We start from the raw sequence: 26,069 nt of genomic DNA on the forward strand, positions 1-26,069 counted from the left end.
GTTTAATTAAGACATCCACTATCACATTCTAACATAACTATTGATGGTAACAGAAAGGCTACTGGGTGCAGAAGTTTGCACCTGGCTACAATCTGGAAATGGTTTTTATTTTGGTGGACAGCAGCTTCAAGGTCATGCCTACATAAATAGTTGTGAAAATGTTACAACGGATTTGGTGTATGATATGACTGCTTTCACAGCTGGCTCCGATCCTGGTAGGGTGAGATAGACATATGACAAGACCAGAATACCATATGTTGGATGAGTGTACAACAGGAATACCACCTGGGTCTTCCGCTGTGATACAATCCATTTGCCAAATGCTTGGGAATAGGTGTGCATAAGGATGAATGATGTGTAGATGGTTAATTAAATCTATTTAATTAATGTGTTGGGCTCTGAAACCAAAGGGATTTCTACCTTATGTTTCTCTTTTTGTGTGTGCTCATTGGGGCAGCTGAGTAGTTTGCACCAAACTGTCTCAGTGCAAGTACTGTGATGTGACAGTAGTGTCATTCTGTACAGTATATGTGGCACATTTATATGGACACATTTATAAATAGTAATGATGTGTGTGTTTTAGTTCAACCACCTATCCTCATCCACATTTCAGTAACTTAACACATTAACAAAAAGAAAGAATAAGTTTGAACTGAACTACGGTTTTGTTAGTACTGGATCATCATACCTGTTGCTTGTAGATTGCATATGTCTCCTTTTCATTGTTTAGGGCAGATCGAAAGTCACCCATGCAGCTCTGTGTACGAGCCACCAAATGGTAACTGACAGCAACCTTTAGGGACTTTGGGCCATAGTACCGGATATTGAGTGCTAAAGCCTTCTCCAAGAATCGTAATGAAAGTTCATACTCCCCTACAGCATGCAAGATCAGGCTGATGTTGCTCTGCAAAAGAGACCGAGAACTAAATGTCACAACAGGTAATTACAATTTCTTACTGAGTTTTAAATAGAACACTGATACATAAACAATTTGAATGAATGTATTTGTCTCAAAGATTTTGCTTTGTAAAATAAACTGTTAGATAGCATTTCAGATATAAAACTTTAATGTGAAATTAAAAGAAAAATACGTTGAAATGTACTGACAAGTCGCCACTCTCATAATTCCTGAAACCAGAAATGGAATACCTTGTGTTTAATATCCCTATATTCTTTGCTTTCAGTTTTTAAAAATTTATGTTCTTTGCAAGTTTTCAATAGATTTCCTTCATATATTTTGATATATAATGTATCTTTGACACAGAAGATGAATTTTTATAACATATTTAGTTATTGCTGTCAACAGAAATGGAAATTTAATGATAGGAAATAAACAGCTGCTACATAGGCATATCATAATTGTTGGTCTAACGATATCAGCACAGAAATGAGAACTAGATCCTCTATCCATACGATGTATCATTCTGCTTTTGACCCCTCTGACAGAGATATAACTGAAGACCTCTGAAATAGTTGACATGATGTCCAACACTTGGTTTGTGCCGTAAGTTCACTGCTTTTAGCAAAATACTTTCTTCCCCATGTCATAACATTATAGCAAGGCATTCGTCTTCATGGAAGACAATTTGATTGTGTGTGCCTGCAACTTAAAGAGTCATCTTTATGTTAACTCACACTAACTTTTCCTACTTTCATGGTTAAATTTTATTTTGCATAATCTGAAAAATAAAAGCTCAAAAACTATTTCCTTTGTGATAAGTAATACACTTAAAACACCAAAAAAATTGTAATCTGGCAGATTCCGAAAATTGGGTGGGCCACACATACCCCATGAACCTAATTAGAGGCACATTTTCATGTAACCTAAGATTTTCAGAGTAAAGTTTTTAATTTCAGAAAAATTTTATCAGGGTGGAAATGTGGAAAAGTGTGTTAACAAATCAGTAGCAAAACATATTTGTTCTCTTGACAATGTAGAAGATGAAATATCACACACAAGTTTTCAACATAACATTTGAAGATGGCTTTGACACATCACACACCAGTTTTTCTACATTCTCCGACCCCTGGAGGCTTATGGTTCTTTCACGAGTTCAAGCATGGTGCACATGGAGCCCTCAGCTACAGCAGCCCATTCTTACTTCCCAGACTGCATTTTCTTCCCATACCTCCCCTCCTTCCCCTCTGTCAGTGTTCTTACTTATTTGAACCTGGCTATCCACCTGGTTTCCTATATTCCTTGTGGTTTTGTTCCCCTTGCTTTTCCTGTCATCCTTCCCTTTAGGCATTATTTGTCCCTCTTGGGGTTTGACCTCCACTTCTAAATTCTCTTTCTGTAATGTGACCCATTTGGGGAAGAACTCCCTCTCTTGCATCTATAGTGTGAATTCCTATACCTCCTTCCTTGTGAATTCCTCTCTCCCCTTCCTTCCCTCCCATAGCCCCCTCCACCCTGATAAGTCACCAGCATGTGCAGCTAGTCTGTGTGGCGGGGCTGTTGTGTAGCCATTTGACTGAGCCCCCTAACAACACATGGATCACCTGATACCTGAGCTGTTGCCTCCTCCACGTATGTCTAGGAGTGGTTGCTTGTCATTCTGGAATATTGGAACCCCACAGCAACGGCTGCCACGCCAGTCGGCCCTTGCTGTAGCTGGGTGGCACCCATGCGGAGAGCCCCTCATCGAATTGAGTGGTATCAGGATATATGCTTTGCACATGAGGCATATCACACTCCAAAAATTTGGCCGTTCTCCTATGGCCATTTCTTCAAAGTGGCAAGTGATCATGGAGTGCTGTTCTTATGACCCTGTGGCCTTTCTTTCCCTGGTTACACCCTGGGATGAGGGGGCAGGCTCGCTGGCTTGGGGACAAAATGCTTTCCACATTACATGGTCTGTACTATGATGGACAGGGATACATTCACCATCACAAAGTCATTATTTTTTGTTGAAAATATTGAAGGGGGACAAGTTTGGTGAAATGGAAACTATCAGTAAGATGCAGTCAGGTCCCCTATTGATCAGAACTTCTTTTCCCAACCAATCTGCAGCTCTTTGTTCTTGGGGTCATTTTGGTGATATCCTGGAGTCCATTACATTTCATCATTCTTTGAATATGGTCCATGGAGTCATTTTTCAGAGAGACCTCATCCTTCAAAGTAGTGATGAACTCTGGGCCAGTCCGGAACGATGGGGCTTTCGTTTTGTTCAGCATGTGCAGACAGGTCATAGAGGACAACTGCACCAATACAGACACCTTCATTCTGACTTTCAAGGGAGATACCCTCACAGAGGAGATCTATGTCATGTATTATTTGTGTGATGTGAAGCCATCCATCCCGCCACCCATGAAGTGCTTTCGGAGCTTGCATTTCGGGCACATGTCTTTCAGATGTACGGTGGACCCTCTCTGTGGTGACTGTACACCCACTTCAGAAGGGGATCCACCATGTTCCACCACCTGGGTGTGTAAATTGTCACGACTGTCACTCTCCATGTTCATCAGACTGCCCAGCTTATAAGAAAGAAAAGAAGATACAAGAATATAACTCCCTGGATTGCTAATTTTTCCTCTGTTATATCCTTTCCCCCTCCTCCCTCTTCCTTTACCACAGTCCTGTCCCTCTCTCCTCCCCCCTTCCCCTGCGGTTCTCATGCCCTCCTCTCCGGGTGCTGCTACCCCTCCTTAGCTAAAGAAGTGGCCCCCTCTTCGTGGGTGACTGGACTCCCTCTCAGGACTCCTTCCCCAGCATCTTTCAGCCCCGCAGCCTTCTACCCCAATTTGCTACGCACAACTCTTTCGGTTCTGGATCTTGCAAAACCCTGCTCTCCCTCTGTTCCCTAACCTCCTCAACCTAGGAAAGAGAAGAAGGAAAAAACAGAGATCCCAGGACAAGCTCCCCCACCCCATTGCCCCCGGATATGCCACCTCTGCTGTCTCAACCTGAGCCTGAAATCCTGTTCTGGATGCCACCCCACTCTTGTCAGTGACAGATGACAACCCAATGGCCTGAGTGGCTCTAGCCCATTTGCCTCCCATTTGGATATCCGCACCACGATTCTTCAATGGAACTGTAATGGGGCATTGCCACAACCTCCCAGAGCTGCAATTCCTTATTCCATTAACTCATCAACTCGAGTCATTGTCCAGGAACTTCATTTTACTGGTGTTCACTCACCGACCCTTCAAGAGTCCCGTGCTTTCTGTCGGAACTGGGTTGGCTCTTTGAGGGCTACCAGTGGCGTCTCCATGTTGGTCCATATGGATATTGTTAGTACATGGATTCCACTTCGTACTCCATTGGAAGCAGTTGCTGTTCAAGTCCATTTGGACTCTGCTGTCACAGTTTGCAAATTCTATTTCCTTCCTAACAGGTCATCTACATCCGCTGCCTAATTGCCTTCCTTCAGCAACTCCCACTTCTCTCCTCCTCGGAGATATGCCCGTCACCCTTTGTGTGGCAGTGCTGCTTCATCTAGTCAGGGGCTCCTCATTGACCACTTTCTTGTTGACTACAACCTGTGCCTTCTTAAGGATGGTTCCTCTACTCATTTTAGTGCCATATATGGTACTTTTCCTACCATTGAATCCTTCACTCACATCCCCTCCCCTTCTTCCTTCCTTACGCTGGTCGACCACTTCCCATTCATTCTCTCATTCCCTTACCACCTCCCTCTGACCAGGTCACCTCACTGGGCTCTCCATTATGCTGATTGGTCTATAAATACCTCCAAGGTCACGTTTCCATCTTGTTTGCCAGGTTGTATTGATGAAGTCACATATATTTGACTGATAAGATAATCCATGCTGCTGGCATTTCTGTTCCCTGCTTGACAGGCTCCATTCACCATCAGCCATTCCCAAGCTGGAGCATGGCCACTCCCATCGCTATCTGTTATCGTCACAAGTTGCAATTCTTAAGTGGTATCTGTCCTCCACTAGTCTTATTACCTTTAAGTATCTTCATGCCAAAGCCCGTTCCTTAATCAAACAGAGCAAACGGGTGTGTTGGCAACACTGTCTCCTCTCTAGGTTCTTCTGTCTCTTCGTCACAGGTGTGATTTTCAGTGGCTGTCTTCCATTCCAGGCCTTATCGTTACAGGTGGCCTTTGTACCCATCTCCTCCAGGTGTTTAAGCATATTTGGTTCCAAGGCTCTTTCCCCTCTCACTGGAGAGAGAGTATCGTGGTTCCTTTCCTTAAGCCTGGCAAGGATCAATCACCCATTGATAGTTATCAGCCAGTCATCCTGACCGACGTCCCCTCCAAGTACATAGAATCGATGGTGGCTTGCCGGCTCAATTGGGTCCTTGAATCTACACTCCGTGAGTGGGGTCTTCGGGGCCCCCTCCCAATTTTTATTCACCAGTTCCTGTTCCATCAGTCATTCACAGTTTGAGTTGGTACCATTCTCAGCTCTCTGCAGACCCAGGAGAATGGCGTTCCACAGGGCTCCATATAGTGTGTCCTTTTCTAATTGCTATTAATGGACTTGGAGAGACTGCCAGACTGTTGGTAACCCCTGGTTTGTATGTGGATGATTTCTGTATTTGGGCTAGCTCCCACTCACTGGCCTCTGCAGAACAACAGCTCCAGGATGTCAACTGGCATGCTTGCACTTGGACCCCACTCACATGGTTTTCAGTTCTCTCCCTTTAAGTTGAGAGTGGTACATTTCTGTTGCTGTACTGTGGCCCATCCTGACCCAGATCACTACCTCGATGCCCAATACCTTACTGTAGTCCTTAATTTTGTTTCTCAGTTCTATTTGACAACAAACTTACTTGGTTGCCCCCACATCCGTCATCTGAAGGTTGGCTGTTCTTGTAAACTCAATGCTCTTTGCTTCCTTGCCCACACCTCTTGGGGCGTGGACCGTTTGGCCATTCTCCGTCTTTACTGAGCATCAGTTCTGTCTCATCTGGACTATGGTTGTCAAATTTACAGATCAACCACCTCTTCCATGCTGTACCTCTTGGACCCAGTTCACCATTGTGGTATCCACTTAGCCCTGTCAATAGTCTTCTGGTTGGTACTGGGATCCCTTCCCTTTTGATTCAGCAGTCCCAGCTCCTGGTTTCCTATGCAGTCACTTATCTTTCCCTGTTCACCCCTCCTATTCTATTCTTTTCACAGCTTCACACCATCACGCACCTCCTGCCCACCTTTCAATGGGTTTACCAGTTGGACTCCACCCCACTACTCTCCACTGTGACTTCCATCTTCCCTCCTTATCCTCTTCCAAGTCTCTTACAATCAAATATTACTGTCTAAGGAACACTTCTTTTCGTAACAGTCCAGTAACTATACATTGTCATTATTCTATGTCTGTGTGCCTATGCTTGTGCCACTGTCATCTGATCTGCTACCACTCAGACAATCGTCGGAGTCTTTGGAGACATTCAGCACCTGTGTCCATTGCCATCTGCATTCTCACCATGCAATTACTCTTTATGAAGTGCTGTAGATATTTCGTCTACACAGTTGTTCTCGTGGTTGGTCTCAAAGTGATTTTGTTTTGTCACTGAGTGAGGGTATTACCTTTCCTGTGACCATCAATAACAGTATAGAAATGTGTGTTTAGGGATCTCCCCCTCTCTCCAAAGCCACAACCAGTCACCTGACCTAGGTTTATGTGCAGCAAATGCATGAGGCACAGGCCATGGAAAATTAAGAATTTAATTATTCCCTGGCTGGAATTGACATGTTTCATCCTCAACTGCTCCCTGATGTTGGAGAAAAACACATATACCCTACATGGCTTGTTGCAGTTGCCCACTATCTTTGCCAGGAATTTTCACTGTTTCAAACTCTCTCAAGGTCTATATTTCCTTCCCCTAAGAAGTCTCTCACTATGTTTGGTCTAGCCCTTTCCAGCAGTTATGTTGCTGTACAATACTTAATAGTTATGTCTACTGGGTATGCCCCAAGCACCACATGCAGGGTCTGTACTGATGTAGTGCTGAAAGCCCCCTATAGTTGCAGCACCACACTCCTCTGTCTGCACTTTACCACCACGATATTAGCCACACTGCAGAGTCAATGTCCCTGTATGCTGGCAGCAAAATATATTGTTGATGCAGCAGTATGCTGTTGTTATAGTCATGGGTAATCTGTAGTTCACTGCATTTATCATGGCACTTGTTTTTGCTGTGCTCTCTCTCTCTCTCTCTCTCTCTCTCTCTCTCTCTCTCTCTCTCACACACACACACACACACACACACACACACACACACACACACACACACACACACACACACACACACACACACACACAAAAAAAAAACAACAACCACCTTTGTTCTCTCCAATATCCCTAATGTATTACATGGCATTATATCAATACCTGGAAATGTTTATAAATCTCCAAAAATCTGCACGACCACTACATTACAGTCGTCCAAATAATTTTTCCAAAAATTGATGGAACAAGAACAGAGAAATCAAAGTGACATCTTTAAAAAAAAATTTGGGACCTCATTGATTACAATAACAACATCATCTCAGCACTGCAAATATTTGATAACTAACAAACAGTGACAAGTTGTTTGCAGGCCTCTGCAATTTCAAGGAGATGTTATTGCTATTATCGACATCATTTTCGTGTGTACAAAAGCTTGAATACAGTTAGAAATTAAGTTACCGATGCGTCCAACAAACAACAAATTATTGAAGGTCCCAATGTATTTAGAAGATGTCATTTTGATTTCTCTGTTCTTGTTATGTCTGGTTCTGGAGGAAGTACTTGGATGACTGTATCTTTAGAAACTGATAGGTATGCAGATTTTGGAGGTTTAGAAGCATTTGCAGATACAGATTTATGGTGTGGAAAACCTCTGGGATATCGGCGACAACAAGGTTATTTCAGAACCCATGTCTTGCTACTTTTCCTGTATTCTACACCTTACTGGTTCTTTCTGCTCTAACCCTTTTTCTGTTCCACCAGAAAAAGGAGCCCTGTATCAGAAAGTTAGCAACTGCATCTTTCCACGTTTCCATTTGTCGCCACTTTAAGGGGGACATTTTCCTAACAGTATTTATTTAATGAAAATCTTTCCAGTGATCACTTTCAAAACCATTGCTGTCTGCATAGTCATAAATACAAAATAAATAAGAAAGTATAGTTTACTTACATCAAGTAATGCTATTTCGGGGTGGTTCTCACCACAAACAAGCAGTGCCAGGTACCGCGCTCTATACAGGAGTTTCAGTGCAGTGCTCACTTGACTGTTAGCAAAACAGTATAGAGCAAGATGTGTCTGGAACAAAAACAAATGGATCATTTACTGACAGACACAAACACACACAATAATTTTCCTCTATTTTAATTTTTTTTAAACTGTATTTCGTAACTTTTTTTTAATTACAGTGAAAATTTTGTTTACATGTTAAAAACAAATAGAAATAGAAATGGAATATAACGCATAATATGGCATCCCACTACTGATTACCAATTTTATTGTTCATTATTGAGACACCAGGCTTATGTTATCATCATCATCATAGTCATAGTCATAGTCATTGCTCTAAAGCATATTGTGGTAAATGGTAAACTGACAGCAACAAAAATACAGTCATCAGAGTTCTGCGATATGAAATAAGCATTCATTTCAAAGTTTGTGAAGATAATTATATTTATAATGAATATATTATTTTAATACTAATTTAACACTATTGCTGTGTTACATTACTGTGAATAACTCAAAAAAATTAAAAATGGCCAGGTCTTCTGAAAAGAGAAGCCTGTAAGGTTATCACAACCACTGAACAATCTTTAAAATTGTAACATTTTCTACAAGATAATATATCCCACAGATCTGCTATTGGAAAAAGCCAATGAAGCACTAGCAGATGTTTACAAATGGTTTACAGAGAACAGCGTAACTCTCAACATCAAGAAAACAAACAGCATGTGCTTTGGAATAAACAAGAAGTATCAGTCCATAAATTTAAAACTACACAACACTTCAATAGCAGATGTAACTAACACTAAATTCCTTGGACTGTACATCAACAGCCAACTAAAATGGAATGAACATTTCATGATTATCTCAAACAGGGTCTCCACATCATGCTACACGCGTAGAGTTCTTGCATCAGTACGCAGTGACATCTGTGTAATGTCAGCTTACTTTGGTTATGTGCATGCCATCCTTGGCTAAGAGACCTTTGGAGAAAAGAGATCCACTTGTATGAATATCAAGAGCTCAGATGGAAACCCAGTTCTAAGCAAAGAAGGGAAAGCAGAAACGTGGAAAAAGTATATAGAGGGTCTATACAAGACTTGAGGACAATATTATGGAAATGGAAGAGGATGTAGATGAAGATGAAATGGGAGATAAGATATTGCGTGAAGAGTTTGACAGAGCACTGAAAGACCCGAGTCGAAACAAGGCCCCCGGAGTAGACAACATTCCATTGGAACTACTGACGGTCTTGGGAGACCCAGTCCTGACAAAACTCTACCATCTGGTGAGCAAGATGTATGAGACAGGTGAAATACCCTCAGACTTCAAGAAGAATATAATAATTACAATCCCAAAGAAAGCAGGTGTTGACAGATGTGAAAATTACCGAACTATCAGTTTAATAAGTCACAGCTGCAAAATACTAACGCAAATTCTTTACAGACAAATGGAAAAACTGGTATAAGCCGACCTCGGCGAAGATCCGTTTGGATTCCACAAAAATGTTGGAACATGTGGGGCAATACTGACCCTACGACTTATCTTAGAAGCTAGATTAAGGAAAGGCAAACCCATGTTTCTAGCATTTGTAGACACAGAGAAAGCTTTTGACAATGTTGACTGGAATACTCTTTTTCAAATTCTGAAGGTGGCAGGGGTAAAATACAGGGAGCGAAAGGCTATTTACAATTTGTACAGAAACCAGATGGCAGTTATAAGAGTCAAGGGGCATGAAAGGGAAGCAGTGTTTGGGAAGGGAGTGAGACAGGGTTGTAGCCTGTCCCCAATGTTATTCAATCTGTATATTGAGCAAGCAGTGAAGGAAACAAAAGAAAAAATTGGAGTAGGTAGTAAAGTCCATGGAGAAGAAATAAAAACTTTGAGGTTTGCCAATGACATTGTAATTCTGTCAGAGACAGCAAAGGACCTGGAATAGCAGTTGAACGGCATTGACAGTGTCTTGAAAGGAGGATATAAGATGAACATCAACAAAAGCAAAACGAGGAGAATGGAATGTAGTCAAATTAAGTTTGGTGATGCTGAGGGAATTAGATTAGGAAATGAGACACTCAGAGTAGTAAAGGAGTATCGCTATTTGGGGAGCAAAATAACTGATGATGGTTAAACTAGGGAGGATATAAAATGTAGACTGGCAATGGCAAGGAAAGCGTTTCTGAAGAAGAGAAATTTGTTAACATCGAGTATAGATTTAAATGTCAGGAAGTCTTTTCTGAAAGTATTTGTATGGAGTGTAGCCATGTATGGAAGTGAAACATGGACGATAAATAGTTTGGACAGGAAGAGAATAGAAGTTTTCGAAATGTGGTGCTACAGAAGAATGCTGAAGATTAGATGGGTAGATCACATAACTAATGAGAAGGTATTGAACAGAATTGGGGAGAAGAGGAGTTTGTGGCACAACGTGACAAAAAGAAGGGACTGGTTAGTAGGACATGTTCTGAGGCATCAAGGGATCACAAATTTAGCATTGGAGGGCAGCATGGAGGGTAAAAATCGTAGAGGGAGACCAAGAGATGAGTACACTAAGCAGATTCAGAAGGATGTAGGTTGCAGCAAATACTGGGAGATGAAGAAGCTTGCACAGGATAGAGTAGCATGGAGAACTGCATCAAACCAGTCTCAGGACTGAAGACGACAGGAACAAGAACAACAACAACCACCACCTTAGCAACAGAATAATCTTTTGGGGAAATAGTACCGAGAATCTACAAACAGTTTTCAGATTAAAAGAGAGAGAGAGAGAGAGAGAGAGAGAGAGAGAGAGAGAGAGAGAGAGAGAGAGAGAGAGATAGAGCTGAAATAATAATGACTAAATGCAGTAAATGGGCTCATTGCAAAGAATTATTTTATAACCAGGGCATTTTAACTGTTCCTTGTGAGTTTATTTTTCAGACCATAATGTATATCAGAAAAAATCTTGACAATTATAGCTTGCATAACATTATTCATGATCATAACATAAGGGTGAGTCATTGCCTCAATTTAGATAGAAAAAAGCTAAAAGCTCGGGAACTGTCTTGATTATTGAGGCACGATAATCAATAAGCTGCCACAGAATATAAAGTAATTAGCAATATGTATTATTTTTTTACAAAAAACTTTAAAACAGTTTTTGCAAGACCTTTGTTTCCACACTTTGGACAAATATCTTAAGTGACAACCAAAGAATTGTTGGGAACACCTAACGTAAGTTATACCTGACGACATATTCCCCCCCCCCCCCCCCATTCATGTATTAGGTATTTATGCCTATGTATTTATGTCTGCTGTTTGCAGAGCTTTGTATTTGTGTATGTTAGTTCTAAGTCATAATACCTATGCTTATTAAATAATGTATATGGCATTTGTTAAGAAAATATTTAGACTTCATACTATAATTTGTACATTCACTGACGACATCCATAGAATGTACATTGCCTAAGAAAGGATAAATAACTAAATAAAAATAAACTACTGACATAAAATTATCTCATGAAGGCCAGACAGACGATAAAATGCCAAAATCAACAGGACAGAAACAAACTCAATAGAACAGAAACTAACTATGTCTTAAGTTTTACTTGATATTTCTCACCAAACATCAGTAGCAGTCATTCTGCCATCGTAGTAGAATGGACATTTATGCAAGCTGACTATTTAGAGACAATATATTATTATATACAGATATATTTTATCATAAGAAGGTCTGCTGGACTGTACAACCTCTCATCTACCTGCAGATGATTAATGGTAGCTGTATTTTTAATTTCTTTCTTTTTTTTATTTATTTACATTGGACCAAGAGTGTGGGCTGTTTTTTGTTAGATGGCTGTCCTCAGTTCATGTCTTTGCTAGTTTATTGTTTCCTATGGTGGACTCTCCATTATCACAATTTTTTTGCTAATTGGGCTCTTTTCCATTCTTGCACAGTCTTGTCCTCTCTTTGTTGCCATCCTCTATTTTGTCCATCAACTGTTCTTTTTTATTTCCATTTCTCCCTTCTCTGGCATTACATATTTTTCATGGTAATGCAAAGTCCTTGGTGGAATATACATTTAAGGAGTAAAAACAACAAACCACTAAATAGTTGAGGAGTTTAGTTGATTTGACATTCTCTTGTTATGTGTAAAACATATTCACTGTTCCTACTGCGAATCCTGACTCCTTATTGTGCACACTTACTTACATCCATCTATTTCACTTTCATCTTTGCTTTATTAACAGTATGAATCTCTCCTCCTCCTCCTCCTCCATCATCTTTCCAGTTTTGACCATGTGAGGAACATGTTAATTTGAATCAGTTCTTTTTCTTCTGCTCTCAATTCAGCATTCTTTATTTCCCCATCTTCAGCACTCTTGCATCCATGCTGTTATTGCACTTAGCACTTAGTCTAATTTTGTCCTGCAAACCTACAGCAAACTCTTATTTTGCATTGAGTAGATTATTGTTCTTTTACGTTATACCAAACCAATGTACTGAGAATTAATGTAAGAAAGTTACTATCATTATTTTCATCATCTTAAAATACTATACAAGTTTTATTGAATATTTATTATTAGTAAATCTTAGGCAGCTGTGGTATGTTAAAAGTAGAAGTGACAGGATATTAGAAGAAGTGCTCAAATGAAAAGGTTTGAAATGTCATAACAACCAAGCTTGTTGAAATTTGTGGAAGAATGTGTCATCACCTCCCCCTAAAAAATAATTCAAAGCTGTGCCCTCAGCAGACAAGATATTTTCTATGTCTGAGGTACAATACTCATTGGATTACTCAATCGCAGAAAACCCTTAACATTCACAGTACCAATGTAGGGGTACTTTACGTCCACCTTTAAAATAAAATATTTTGATCCAGTCAGGTATTTTATATTTTAAAATTATGAAAAAATATTTATTGTTTTTAATGAATTTTTCTAGCAGATTTCATATATGTTTTAAATTATTCAGTTGAACTTAAAACAATTTAAGTCTCAATATTAAGTATCACAGTCCCCAATGAAAGACATAGTCAATATTTCAAGATATGTTGAAAAGTATGTTGAGAGTAAAAGTCAGCAACAGTGAATGAAACTTATTTTTAATTTTTCTTTTTGGGGTGGTCAAAGTCAATAGTACACGACATAGGAAGTGCATTAATATTGCTGTAAGTGTGCTAAAAGGTATTTTTAGGTTCTGGACACCTCTTTAAAAAAAGTATGTTGTCCATAGCCTACGTAAGTCCACGAAGGGCAAACGGCCTGTGTTGCTAATGGAAGGAGTGATTCTGCTGCACAATAACCTAAGTCTCCGAGGTTACACAACATGTAATGGCCAATTTCAAGTGGGAGCAGCTTTGGCACCCATCCTGCAGCCTGAACATGTCACCCAGTGACTTGCATGTGTTAGGTCTGCTAAACACATCGAAGAGCTAAGCACTTCAACAATGGACTAAAGGACACAACAGAGGACTGGCTCCTGTAAGAGCCACAGGAATTTAGGGAACAGGGACTAGTTCAGCTCGTGAAACAGTGGAATAGTCGTGCTCTGGCCTCTGGTGACTACTTCAATTATACCCATAGTACTTCAATTATACTCACAGTGTTTCACACCTTTTCTTTTGAACACTGCTCATGTATCTGAGAGGGGCATTGGAAGAAAGTAGGAACTGTGAAAAATTGCCCCCTCCCAAAGAAATCCAATTACGGAAAATGTGAAAGTTCTCCTAATGAATACAGTACATGAGAGTTTGAAAACCAAGAGTTTCATTTTCTGTTTCCCTTCTTAATTCATGTTTGTATTTCTACATCTGCCAGTATAGTACGTTTACTTCTGTTCCAGTAGGTGTGGTGTGGTTCTATCTCAAAAAGAGAGAATGTTCCATCTTTACTTTCTGTTTCATTGTTGTATACTAGTGAAGGTTTTGATATTATGGTGAATTCATAATCGTGACGAAGAGTAAAATCAATTAGCCGATCACAATCTAAATGAGGAGGGGAGGTACACTAATATAGTACGATACTAACTTATCTGAAAACAAGCCTTAAATTAAAATGACGTGGTGTTAGAATACTCGGACCTCTGACATTTCTCCCCCCATTCCCATACAAGAATTAGCTCTGTCCTCAGACTGGTCGGCTGGTCTTAAGATGTTGTCAGCCTTAGTCTTACTAAATGCACATTATATATATATATATATATATATATATATATATATATATATATATATATATAAGGAAAACAATCTTTGTTGTACAAAGAAAGGTAATGTCCATGATAATTCAGCGAATTTTGGCTGTTTCTAATGATCAGGTAAGAATACCCACTTTATAACTAAGTATACTCACATATTCTGTAATGGTGTAAGGGTGGTCAATGCCATTGACCCTCTCCGACATAAGAACAGCTTTCTGTTGGTAAGCCATTGCTTCAGCATGCTCACCCATTATGTAGTTCAGGCGTGCAAGCATACGTAAACACTGCGCAATTTCAGGGTGCATAGCTCCATACACATTATTGAGCAAATTGAGAGCCTCACTTATTAGTTCATACCCATCTTTTAAGTATCCTTGCTGAATCTTAGTCTGGCCAGTAGTGTAAAAGTTGTAAGCATCAGTTGCCTAAAAGATAAAAAGGATAAATAATGAATGCAAGGTATGTAGAGTTCTCTCTCTTTAAGAACAATGAATGTGTGGCATCAGCACACATACCAAGCTGCCAAATGTACAAACTAGAAAGTTATCTAATAAAAAATGCGTTAAAACAGTATTTCGTCATAACATGTAGGTCCCATTCATCCTAGAGTCTGTGTGACCTGTCCATTTTTAAACTACCTCAAAGTATCATCCCCCCCCCCTCCCCACACACACACACACACAAAAAAAAAAAAAAAGTTGTTGTGGACTGTGCATGTGTGCACCTGTGTGCGTGTGTGTGTGTGGGCGCGCCTGTGTGCGTGCGTGCCAGCAGTACTAAATATTTTGCTTCCATTAGGCGAATACTTTCTGCAATTCTCTCTCATAATTTTTTAGTTTTCTTGTGTACACTTTTCTTAGGATTTCAGATGATGACGTACTATGGTGCCAACGTGATTTATATCCAAATACATTACTCTAAGAATCTCTGAAGATCTTCTTCAGTGCAACAGAACTATGGTGACATTCTTTGATAAAGTAGGATTATTGGTTTAACAGAAAACTATTTAATTAATGGCTATGTTGTTGTGGTCTTCAGTCTGAAGATTCATTCAGTGCAGCTTTCCACACTAGTCTATCCTGTTCACATATCCTCATGACTGCATAATACAGCAACCTTCCATTTGAACCTGCCTACTTCAATCATCTGTTTCCCTTTACAATTTTTACTCTACACACTATCCTCCATAACCAAGATGCTGATTATTTTAACAAAAAAATGGATGAGTAGGTGTACTGTAAAAAATTTGTCAAAACAATACATCAACAAAAACAATTTTTGAAAATATAATTGTTTAGACAAAAGTTCTGCTCACCAACTTGCAGCAAGAGAAAACACACAAAAGTCAGTGAAATTTGAAAGCTTTGGGAACCTGTGGCTCCTCATTCTGGCAGAAGGATTGAGGGGACAGAAGAGGGATGAAGGAAAAGGACTGGCAAGGTTTAGAAAATGTGAAAGTTACAGGAAAGTTGTCCAGAACCCCAGGTCAGGAGAGAGGCGCTGGATGGGATGAGAAGAAAAGACTTACTGTTGGGGAATGCACAGGATAGGATATGAAAACCTGAAAGCTTAAACATTGAAGATGGGACAATAAGCAAGATAGAGATTGCTGACAAAACAGTGCAAGAGCTAGTAAGAATGAAAAGCTAAAGGCATAATACATAGTGGAAGTGGAAAAATGGACAGGTAGAAAATAAAAGATGTAGAAAACCAAAACAGAGGAATAGTTATTTAGAAGGAATGTTGAGACTGAAGATATTAACATAAATTAAGCACAAGTGGGCAGTAAGAAACAAAGACATGTTGGGACACCAGTTCACACCTTCAGAATTCTGAGAAACAGTGTTAGAGGGAAGAACCCAGATAGGATGTGTGGTTAAACAGGCACCGAGTTCGTGATTGTCATGTTGTAGAGGATGCTCTGCAACAGGATATTTTGCGTTGCCAGTATACACCCTCTGCCTATGTCCATTCAACCAAAATGATAATTTGGTGGTAGTCATACCATTGAAGATTGCAGAAAGCTGAACAGTGTTTACATACAGCTGTACAGCTACTACACGAGATGTGTCGTTTCGCATGTGGCTCGCCCTTTCATAGTATATGTATTGTCAATTATAGGACTGGTGTAAGTGGTGGTAGGAGGGTGTGTAGGCCAGATCTTAAAGCAGGAAAGGGCACAGGGGTTGGAGCTATAGTGTAGAAATAGGCAGAAGGAACATAGGGTTCTGACCACAATATGTCAGAGAGAGAGAGAGAGAGAGAGAGAGAGAGAGAGAGAGAGAGAGAGAGAGAGAGAGAGAGAGAGAGCGGTGGGGGGGGGGGGGGGGGGGAGGAAAAAAAAAACACTATCCTCCCCCAAATCACCACAATATCCTGGTCAGAATTCTGTGCTCCTCCTGCACCCATTTCCCTAACATATAGCTCCTACCCCTGTGGCTGCCCCACTGCAATACTTGCCCTACACACCTTCCTACCACCACCTGTACTAGCCCTGTAACTGACAAATACACTATCAAAGGGAGAGCCACCTGTGAAACAACACATCATGTACCAGCTGTTATGTAAACAGTTTGGCCTTCTACATTGTTATGTCTACCACCACGTTATAAGTTAGGTTGAATAGGATAGTCAAAGAGTGTGCTAGCAACACACAATCCTCTACAACATGACAATAATCACCTCAGGGCTTGTTTCACCACATGTGCCATCTAGATTCTCCTCCCCCCTGCCGCAACAGCAGTTTCTCAGAACTCCACAGGTGGGAACTGGTGCTACAATATGTCCTTCACTCTCATTGCCCACCTGGTCTTAATTTATGTTAATTTCTTCAGTCTCAATATTTCTTCTCAGTATGTATGTATGTACAGGGTGTTTCAAAAATGACCGGTATATTTGAAACGGCAATAAAAACTAAACGAGCAGCAATAGAAATACACCGTTTGTTGCAATATGCTTGGGACAACAGTACATTTCCAGGCGGACAAACTTTAGAAATTACAGTAGTTACAATTTTCAACAACAGATGGCGCTGCAAGTGATGTGAAAGATATAGAAGACAACGCAGTCTGTGGGTGTGCCATTCTGTATGTCGTCTTTCTGCTGTAAGCGTGTTCACAACGTGCAAGTGTGCTGTTGACAACATGGTTTATTCCTTAGAACAGAGGATTTTTCTGGTGTTGGAATTCCACCGCCTAGAACACAGTGTTGTTGCAACAAGACGGAGGTTTAATGTAACCAAAGGACCGAAAAGCGATACAATAAAGGATCTGTTTGAAAAATTTCAACGGACTGGGAACGTGACGGATGAATGTGCTGGAAAGGTAGGGCGACCGCGTACAGCAACCACAGAGGGCAACGCGCAGCTAGTGCAGCAGGTGATCCCACAGCAGCCTCGGGTTTCCGTTCGCCGCCGTGTTGCAGCTGTGGTCCAAATTACGCCAACGTCCACGTATCGTCTCATGCGCCAGAGTTTACATCTCTATCCATACAAAATTCAAACGCGGCAACCCCTCAGCGCCGCTACCATTGCTACACGAGAGACATTCGCTAACGATATAGTGCACAGGATTGATGACGGCGATATGCATGTGGGCAGCATTTGGTTTACTGACGAAGCTTATTTTTACCTGGACAGCTTCGTCAATAAACAGACCTGACGCATATGGGGAACCGAAAAGCCCCATGTTGCAGTCCCATCATCCCTGCATCCTCAAAAGGTACTGGTTTGGGCCGCCATTTCTTCGAAAGGAATCATTGGCCCATTTTTCAGATCCGAAACGATTACTGCATCACGCTATCTGGACATTCTTCGTGAATTTGTGGCGGTACAAACTGCCTTAGACGACACAGCGAACACCTTGTGGTTTATGCAAGATGGTGCCCAGCCACATCGCACGGCCGACGTCTAATTTCCTGAATGAATATTTCGATGATCGTGTGATTGCTTTGGGCTATCCGAAACATACAGGAGGCGGCGTGGATTGCCCTCCCTATTCGCCAGACATGAACCCCTGTGACTTCTTTCTGTGGGGACACGTGAAAGACCAGGTGTACCGCCAGAATCCAGAAACAATTGAACAGCTGAAGCAGTACATCTCATCTGCACGTGAAGCCATTCCGCCAGACACGTTGTCAAAGGTTTCAGGTAATTTCATTCAGAGACTACGGCATATTATTGCTACGCATGGTGGATATGTGGAAAATATCGTACTATAGAGTTTCCCACACTGCAGCGCCATCTGTTGTTGACAATTGTAACTACTGTAATTTCGAAAGTTTGTCTGCCTGAAAATGTACTGTTGTCCCAAGCATATTGCAACAAACGGTTTATTTCTATCGCTACTGGTTTAGTTTGTATTGCCGTTTCAAATATACCGGTCATTTTTGAAACACCCTGTATGTAGACCAGGGACCTAGAAATGACAGAGAGGCTCCATCCCCACCGCAGCCACAGTGGTCCACACCACCACCACAACTACCACAGTCCACTTCACCCCTCCGCCGCCCCACAAACCCAGGATTATTGTGCAGTTCGGCCCCCAGTGGACCCCGACACCCCCCCCCCCCCCCCCCGGAACATCTCACACCAGATGAGTGTAACCCCTATGTTTGCGTGGTAGAGCAATGGTGGTGTACGCGTACGTGGAGAACTTGTTTGCGCAGCAATCGCCGACATAGTGTAACTGAGGCAGAGTAAAGGGAACCAGCCTGCATTCGCCAAGGCAGATGGAAAACCACCTAAAAACCAGCCACAGACTGGCCGGTTCACCGGACCTCGACACAGATCCACCGGGCAGATTCGTGCCGGGGACCAGGTGCTCCTTAACGCCCGGAAAGCCGTGCATTAGACTCCAAGGCCAACCAGGCGGGTTCTTCTCAGTAACTATTCCTTTCTTCACTCCACTTTCATTTTCTATATCTTTTAGTTTCTGGCCCGTCTAATTTCCTCCGCCCCCACCTCTACCACGTACTACACACGTAGCTTTCCACTATTATTAACTCTTGCACGATGTTTTGTCAATTATCTTTTTTTGCTTATAACTTGATCTTAAACCTTTAAGCTCTCAGATTTCAAATCTCATCCAGTGCAGTCCCCAGTCAGTCAGTCTTTCCTTCTTATCCTGTACAGCGAGCCTCTCCTGACCAGGGGTTCTGGGTGACTTTTCTGTAATTCCCTATTTCATAAACCTCTTCAGTCCTTTTCCTCCATCCTCTTCTGTCCCCTTCAATCCTTCCACCTGCAGGAGGAGCCACTGGCCGTTTTATCCATTTGTAACTTCAGAAACTTTGGACTATCTTACTTATATGTCATTACCTGAACGGCTTACAGTTATGTAGATCCTGTTACTCAATGACAAGTACTAAACTTTACGTATTGAGCCTTATCAGAAAGGTGAAGATCTGTTGGTGCTGTACCGGCTGCTGATATCATCAAATATTTTGTGAATTAATATTTCAGTAAGGTGGCTAGCATTATCAGCAGAAGTTTCCACATTTAATATGATAGTCCAGAATGATGTTATTCGAAACAGCTATGTGCAAGGATTTCTCTATCTTGAGGTATAATTAGTTTACAGACTGCAGCTACATTTGTGTGTGTGTGTGTGTGTGTGTGTGTGTGTGTGTGTGTGTGTGTGTGTGTGTGTACACAAACATGAGCTAAGAGCAGTTTTAAGGCTAGAATGAGATCCTGTGCCGTATTATGAACCATCTGACAGAGGTAATCTAATAGACACTACCTTATAAGCAATTCTGTTGTAATCGCTAAGGCCAATAGTCAGTTTGAAAAGATTCAAAAAGCATTCCAGGATTCACAATTATTGTCTGTAGATTCCCTGGAGAGAAAACATTTCACACAACACTTTTTACATCGAAGTAGCAAGGGAAAGTCAGTATCAGGCTATAAAATCCAAGACTCCCTTGTTTCATTAAGCAGATGCAAGAATTGCAAATAATTTTAGACCAAGGATAACCACAGCTGAAGTACTTGTGCATAGCTCAATTTTAACGACAGCTGTAATGTCAATGTCACGAACATATTAGTAGCCCAAGGTCATACGTTACTTTATCCAATTTGGTCATCAACTACAGCACTTTTAGTTGCTCTAATTGTATTGGATTTACTTTATTTAGTTAATTAACTGAGCATGTAATACGAGAAACTGGGTTTAATTGTTTGTGTAGTGTATAGTGCCCTCCCAGACTACTCAATTGCCATGGCTGATACCTGACACTGCGTCACACAACAGGCCACTAATTTGATGCAATTTATATATTGATATTATGAACAGCAGTCTCAACTGTTTTCTTCAATTAAGAATGTGTATTGTGTTCTCACCACAGCACCGGTCAGCAGGAGGTTCAGTTATGTATGTTTATGATGGCTGTGATATTATTCCTGATCTAAGTCGCGGATAGACATTTTTCGTTATAGTTACCACTTTACAACGTAAGTTTTATTAGGGCCACACTCATGATTTGGATTAAACGCTTACAATCTACAACAGTAATGCTTTGACTGCAAAAGTTATCTGCATATTTGATATTCAATAGTATTGGCTTTAAGGTTAGTTTAACTAAATTTTGGGTGAATAAACCCTATGTTTACACCTGAATGTAAGTCAATTTTATCACTTTCATTGGGGTTCCTGCCGGCACGACACCAAAGGTGTGCATGTAAGTTTTAATTTTTGCAATTGCTGAGAATACTTCACGTTGGCATCTACCATTACACCTTTTCAATCATAAACTACATTAGCTACATGTAACAACAATGTTAGTCTGCAATATGCCACAATATGTTCAAAATCGTTATGAAAAACTAGCCCCTTATCAGAGGGTTGTAATGCAACCACTTTATGTCTAACTTTAAGCAGGTTGGTACTCTGGTTAATCCAATTCCAATTTGATGTGTTTTCTAACTCATTCAACCCACAAATAACTTATCCTACGTAATTACTTACTCGCTGCAGTAATAGTATTGGTAATTTTTTTTTTTACATAGATGAATCAGAAGATGTAACTAAAAATGTTGTGAAACATGTAGTGCGCAACTACAAGGACTTCAATAAATACAGCTATAGTGGATTAACGTCTCTCCCTATAGCCGAGTGGCCAGTGTGGCAAAATGCCATGCGAGGGGGCCAGGTTCGATTCCTGGTTGATTTGTACATTTTCACTGCTCAGGAGCAGGGTGTTGTCTTCATCATCACTTCATCCTCATCAACACATTAAATCATCCAAGTGTCATTAGGCAACTGGTCCACCAACAGGAGGCCCTAGCCACATGCACACACATGGATTAATGAGCTTTCATTCAGCTGTATGTTTATCAGTTTTACTCATTCTGACATTTACATTTTACTGCTTGAAAGTTCCTAGAATTATATATATATATATATATATTCTCTTGCCTCATGTAGCCCAGTCAGTAACATCTTCTGCAGCATAGCAACCATCATCTTCAAGCAGAAAAGCCTACACCACTGGGTACCATCAACAACAGTATCATCTGAACTGTAAGAAGTAGCAAAAACCATCTGCCCCTCAAGCAAAAGAAGACAGTCACCACCAGGCCATTTCAATAATTTCTTATTGCAGACAAGCAGCCATCAAATAATGAGATCAGCAATCTGATAGATCCTAATGATATCATCATATTATTAGCCTTTTTTTATTAAAACATATAGGGTATTTGAAACTTCTAGAATAAATCTCCCCTGAATCGGGGGACATCACTAGTCATCCCTCTTCCTTCCCCTTCAACCCCTCTGCGAGGAGGAGGAGCCACTGGCTCCAAAAGCTTGCCCATTTCTGTAGCTTTTACATGTGTTCTCCTACCTCTGCTACGTGAGTAGATTTTTTATTTATACAGTTACATCAAATTACAGGGTAAGTGAGAACTACATCTACAGGAAATGATAACATTAAATCTTTTAACAAAGAATTGAAAATCCTAAACTGGGATATAGATAAACATGGCACTGTAGATATGAAGTCCGAGTTATTTTCGACTTATTACAAACGTAACTATAAAATCACAGTCTCTCCTAAGAAAATTAAAGTAAAAAGCAAACTAACACATGGATAACAAAACACAAAGAACAACTTAGAAAGTTAAGTAAATTAGCAAGGCTAAATCGAGCTCTGAAACAGTATGTCAATTGTTATTAGAAATTGTATAATAAAGTCATTGCCGTAACAAAAAATTAAACAATGGCTTATTCCTCAGTAATAGAAACAATGGTAACAAAAATAATGAAATCAGTCTGAAAAGTGAAACGAAAACTTAGCCAGCAACATTAAGAAACAACAACATTGTTATTAAAAGTAAGGACAAAACTGTAAATGATCCTTTACTTATTGCCAACAGATTCAACTATAATTTAGCACAAAACATTATAAAAATCCAAGGCCATACAAAGATTAATCATAACATCACTATAAATCCTAATACTGCACTTTCATATCCTGTAATAACCATCAGCAAACTAAAAAATTTGTTTCTTGATACTGATGGAATTCCAGATAAAGTGTGCCACATCAATCAATTGAAAATCCAGGATGGAATGTAACAATACTATGAAAATGATAGCTGCTAAACACCATATAGTGGAGATGCTGAGTCATAGGTAAGCACAGCAGCAGCACTGTCAGAAGAGCTTTCGGCCAACAAGGCCTTTAACAGGTAGGCAAAACACGCGCACGCACACGACCACAACCTCGACCACAATCTCTGTCTACTGAGGCTGTGTGTGTGTGTGTGTGTGTGTGTGTGTGTGTGTTTCTGACAAAGGACTTGTTGGTCAAAAATTCTTCAGACAGCCTTTTTGTTGTGCCTATCTGCAAATCAGCATATCTGCTATATGGTGAGTAATAACTGTCCTTTTCGTAAGTTTGATATTGTACCTGGGTTGTGTGATTATTCATTGCCATCACAGTGTGTACACTGTAGCACTACATTGGTAACCCTGATGACTCTGTCTACACATAATTTGAATATTTATGACTATTGCACAACAACTATGTTGCGTTTGTCCCCTCATTGGGCTGCACAATTTATGATGTTGGACAATGGTTCTCATGCCACAACATCAGGTGCAATGGATAACATCTTGCATGAATCTTGTCTGCTAAAAAGTGACAATGATATTCTTCTGGACAGTGCAACACCCCTGAACAATGGATTGCATCAGACAGTGTACTATTTGATCTTGCATGTGACCTTGTTTCACTCACAGACCAGGCTATTCCATATTTACAGCAATCTAACCAGTTGGATTTGTGCCTACTCACTTTTTAACAGCTATCAGTCGTGTCTTATGTGAATCTTTCCTCTCTGGACCTCATTCAGCCAGTTTGCACTGTATCCTGCTTTGCCTACCGAACATCATGACATGCTGCACATGGACAATACTTGTCCAACTGTTCTTCAAGCTACCTCCTTTTTTCGGCCAAATCAATAATTTTGTGGTTTGGCACTGTGGACAGCATTTTGCTTCGAGTGATGTCATCAGTGCTTGTACAAAATTCATTGTTTTGCTTAGCCACTAGGGGAAACACACGAATACTTTAAGTATAAGTGATATTATCTTCCCCTCCTACTTCTGCACCCCTCTCGCCGCCCCCCCCCCCCCCCCCCCCCCCCCACCTCCTCTTCCGGTAAAGTTGCTGTACTCTGCAGCTTCACACACTCCCGGAGGAGGAAGAAATCAATGGCAATTGTGGCATTGCCTCCACCCACAGATTTATCTCCTCCTCATGCCTGACCACACGTTACAGATCTTTCGGGTTGTGAAGCTTCCCCCGCAAAACTAACTGCCTTGATCACCCATGAATGTGAATCTTAGGATGCACGTCTTGAACTTGCTGATAAAATATATTCTATCATAGAGCATGGACAACACATAAATAATGTTGACAGCAATGGCAGAGAGCATGTATTGCGACTACAGTTGTCGCACAACCAACCTCCTGCTTACCATGAGCTGTGCCAACCTCAGTTGACTTCCATCAATTCTGATATCAATGTATTCAGTCAGAGGGATGAGCTTTGCATAGTCACAATATACCCCCACTATCTTGCAGCATCCACAACTGTGTAGAACACCACCACCTGCACTGCACCTGCAGATAATGCCACTGACTATGCCTGTGCAAAATGTTTTGACCACGCTGAGCCTGCACAGAATCTCTTTTTCTGTTACCATGCATGATATGCCGATTCTGCTCGCAACTGTCTTACGCCATGGAGTTTCCCAAACTTCATGCACAATTACCAAGAGGCATGGACCATGCAGGATATCCAAGTCACTTGGGCACCCAAACTGACAACAGACTGTATCACCCTGCCTTTTTCCCAACACTACTCTCTCTGTATGTGACCGCATCATGGCCATGGCCGACTGTATTTTGTCAACACTAGCTCAGAGGTCTGCATGTTGATGTCCTTTTCGCCATGTCAAATGCCAGCCTACACATCCATCCAACTCTAAATGCTACAACAACTCCTAAGGATCACATGTCTAAACACTAGTCCTTGACCTCAGTGACTTATTCACTTAGACATTCATCATTGCAGATATATCTGAACCAGTTATTGGTGCAGACTTTCTCTGCCGCTTCCATGCGGTTCCAGACCTGTCCAGCAGCAATGCTATCTCTCATAACTAGCAGCCTCTCCACCACAGGTGTAATCAGCTGTGCCTTCTCAGTGCCCAACATACCGGCACAACCCACTTCACAACATAATCCCTGCCTGCAGTGGATATACGTGAAAGTCATCAGGTCCTCGATCTCTGATCCATGAGACAGCACTCACACTATCACCGTGGACTTAGAACTTCACGATTTTAAAGCATATGTAGGTTGACTTGACAAATTTAGGAATAAACACAATATCTCTTTTCCAACCATGTGTGGTGAATCCAGTTTGTGAACGAAAACATGTCAGATTGGCATAAAAGGATAAGAAGAATTTGTGATGATTATGAAGAAGGAAACATTTTAAACTGTAATGAGACTTATCTTTTCTTCAGAAAAATTCCCAATAAAACAATGACCTTGAAAGATGAAAAGTGTTCAGGAAGCAAAATTTCAGAAGAGTGACTCACCACACTACTATGAGTTAATATGACAGGCAAATTTGAAAAGCTCTTCATTATTGTTAAGGCTGCCAAGTCTTAGATGTTTTAAGGATATTCATTCGAATAAATAGAACGTGGAGTGGAATGCTAATAAACCATCTTGAATGATGGGGGCAATAATGACTAAATGGTTGCTGGTATCTGATAGAACAACGAAAAGACAAAGGAGCAAAGTGATTTTGCTTGTGGCTAATGCCTTTTCCTTTATGATGCTGCACTAAAAAATGCAAAAATAATCTTTTTGCTGCCAAATTCAACTTCATGTAACAACCACTGGATAAGTGTTGATACAAAATATGTCTGTAATTTTGTCTGGATATGAACTTGGAAAATCTATCAGTGTACTGGATGTAATTCTGTGGATTTCTCCAGTCTTAAGACAAGTAATATCCACTACAACTGGCAACTGTTTCAAGAATTCATGGTTCATTCTTAATGACTGTACTTCAGCGACTGATGATATACTGAAGAAAACAACTTCAGACTTTAGCAGAGGAATTTGGTGGACCTGAGGCATGTGCCAATATTGATGATAAACTGCTCATAAAAGAGACATCAACTGGCATAAGTGAACTCATACAAGAGCTTCATCAAGAAGACT

General features: G+C 40.7%; 1 protein-coding gene across 3 annotated transcripts in view; it reads right to left on the minus strand.

Moving 5' to 3' along the window:
• LOC126272328 (clustered mitochondria protein homolog) overlaps positions 1 to 26,069 on the minus strand; it is a 352,199-nt gene that overhangs the window by 13,599 nt on the left and 312,531 nt on the right. For all 3 annotated transcript variants that reach the window (XM_049975113.1, XM_049975120.1, XM_049975130.1), the window contains exons 19-21: positions 14,474 to 14,746; positions 8,096 to 8,221; positions 689 to 904 (exon numbers count right to left, since the gene is read on the minus strand). In XM_049975113.1, coding sequence (XP_049831070.1) covers positions 689 to 904; positions 8,096 to 8,221; positions 14,474 to 14,746 — 615 coding nt within the window. The remainder of the gene's footprint in view (positions 1 to 688; positions 905 to 8,095; positions 8,222 to 14,473; positions 14,747 to 26,069) is intronic.

This window comes from Schistocerca gregaria, chromosome 1 (genome assembly GCF_023897955.1).
Source record: "Schistocerca gregaria isolate iqSchGreg1 chromosome 1, iqSchGreg1.2, whole genome shotgun sequence".
NCBI lineage: Eukaryota > Metazoa > Arthropoda > Insecta > Orthoptera > Acrididae > Schistocerca > Schistocerca gregaria.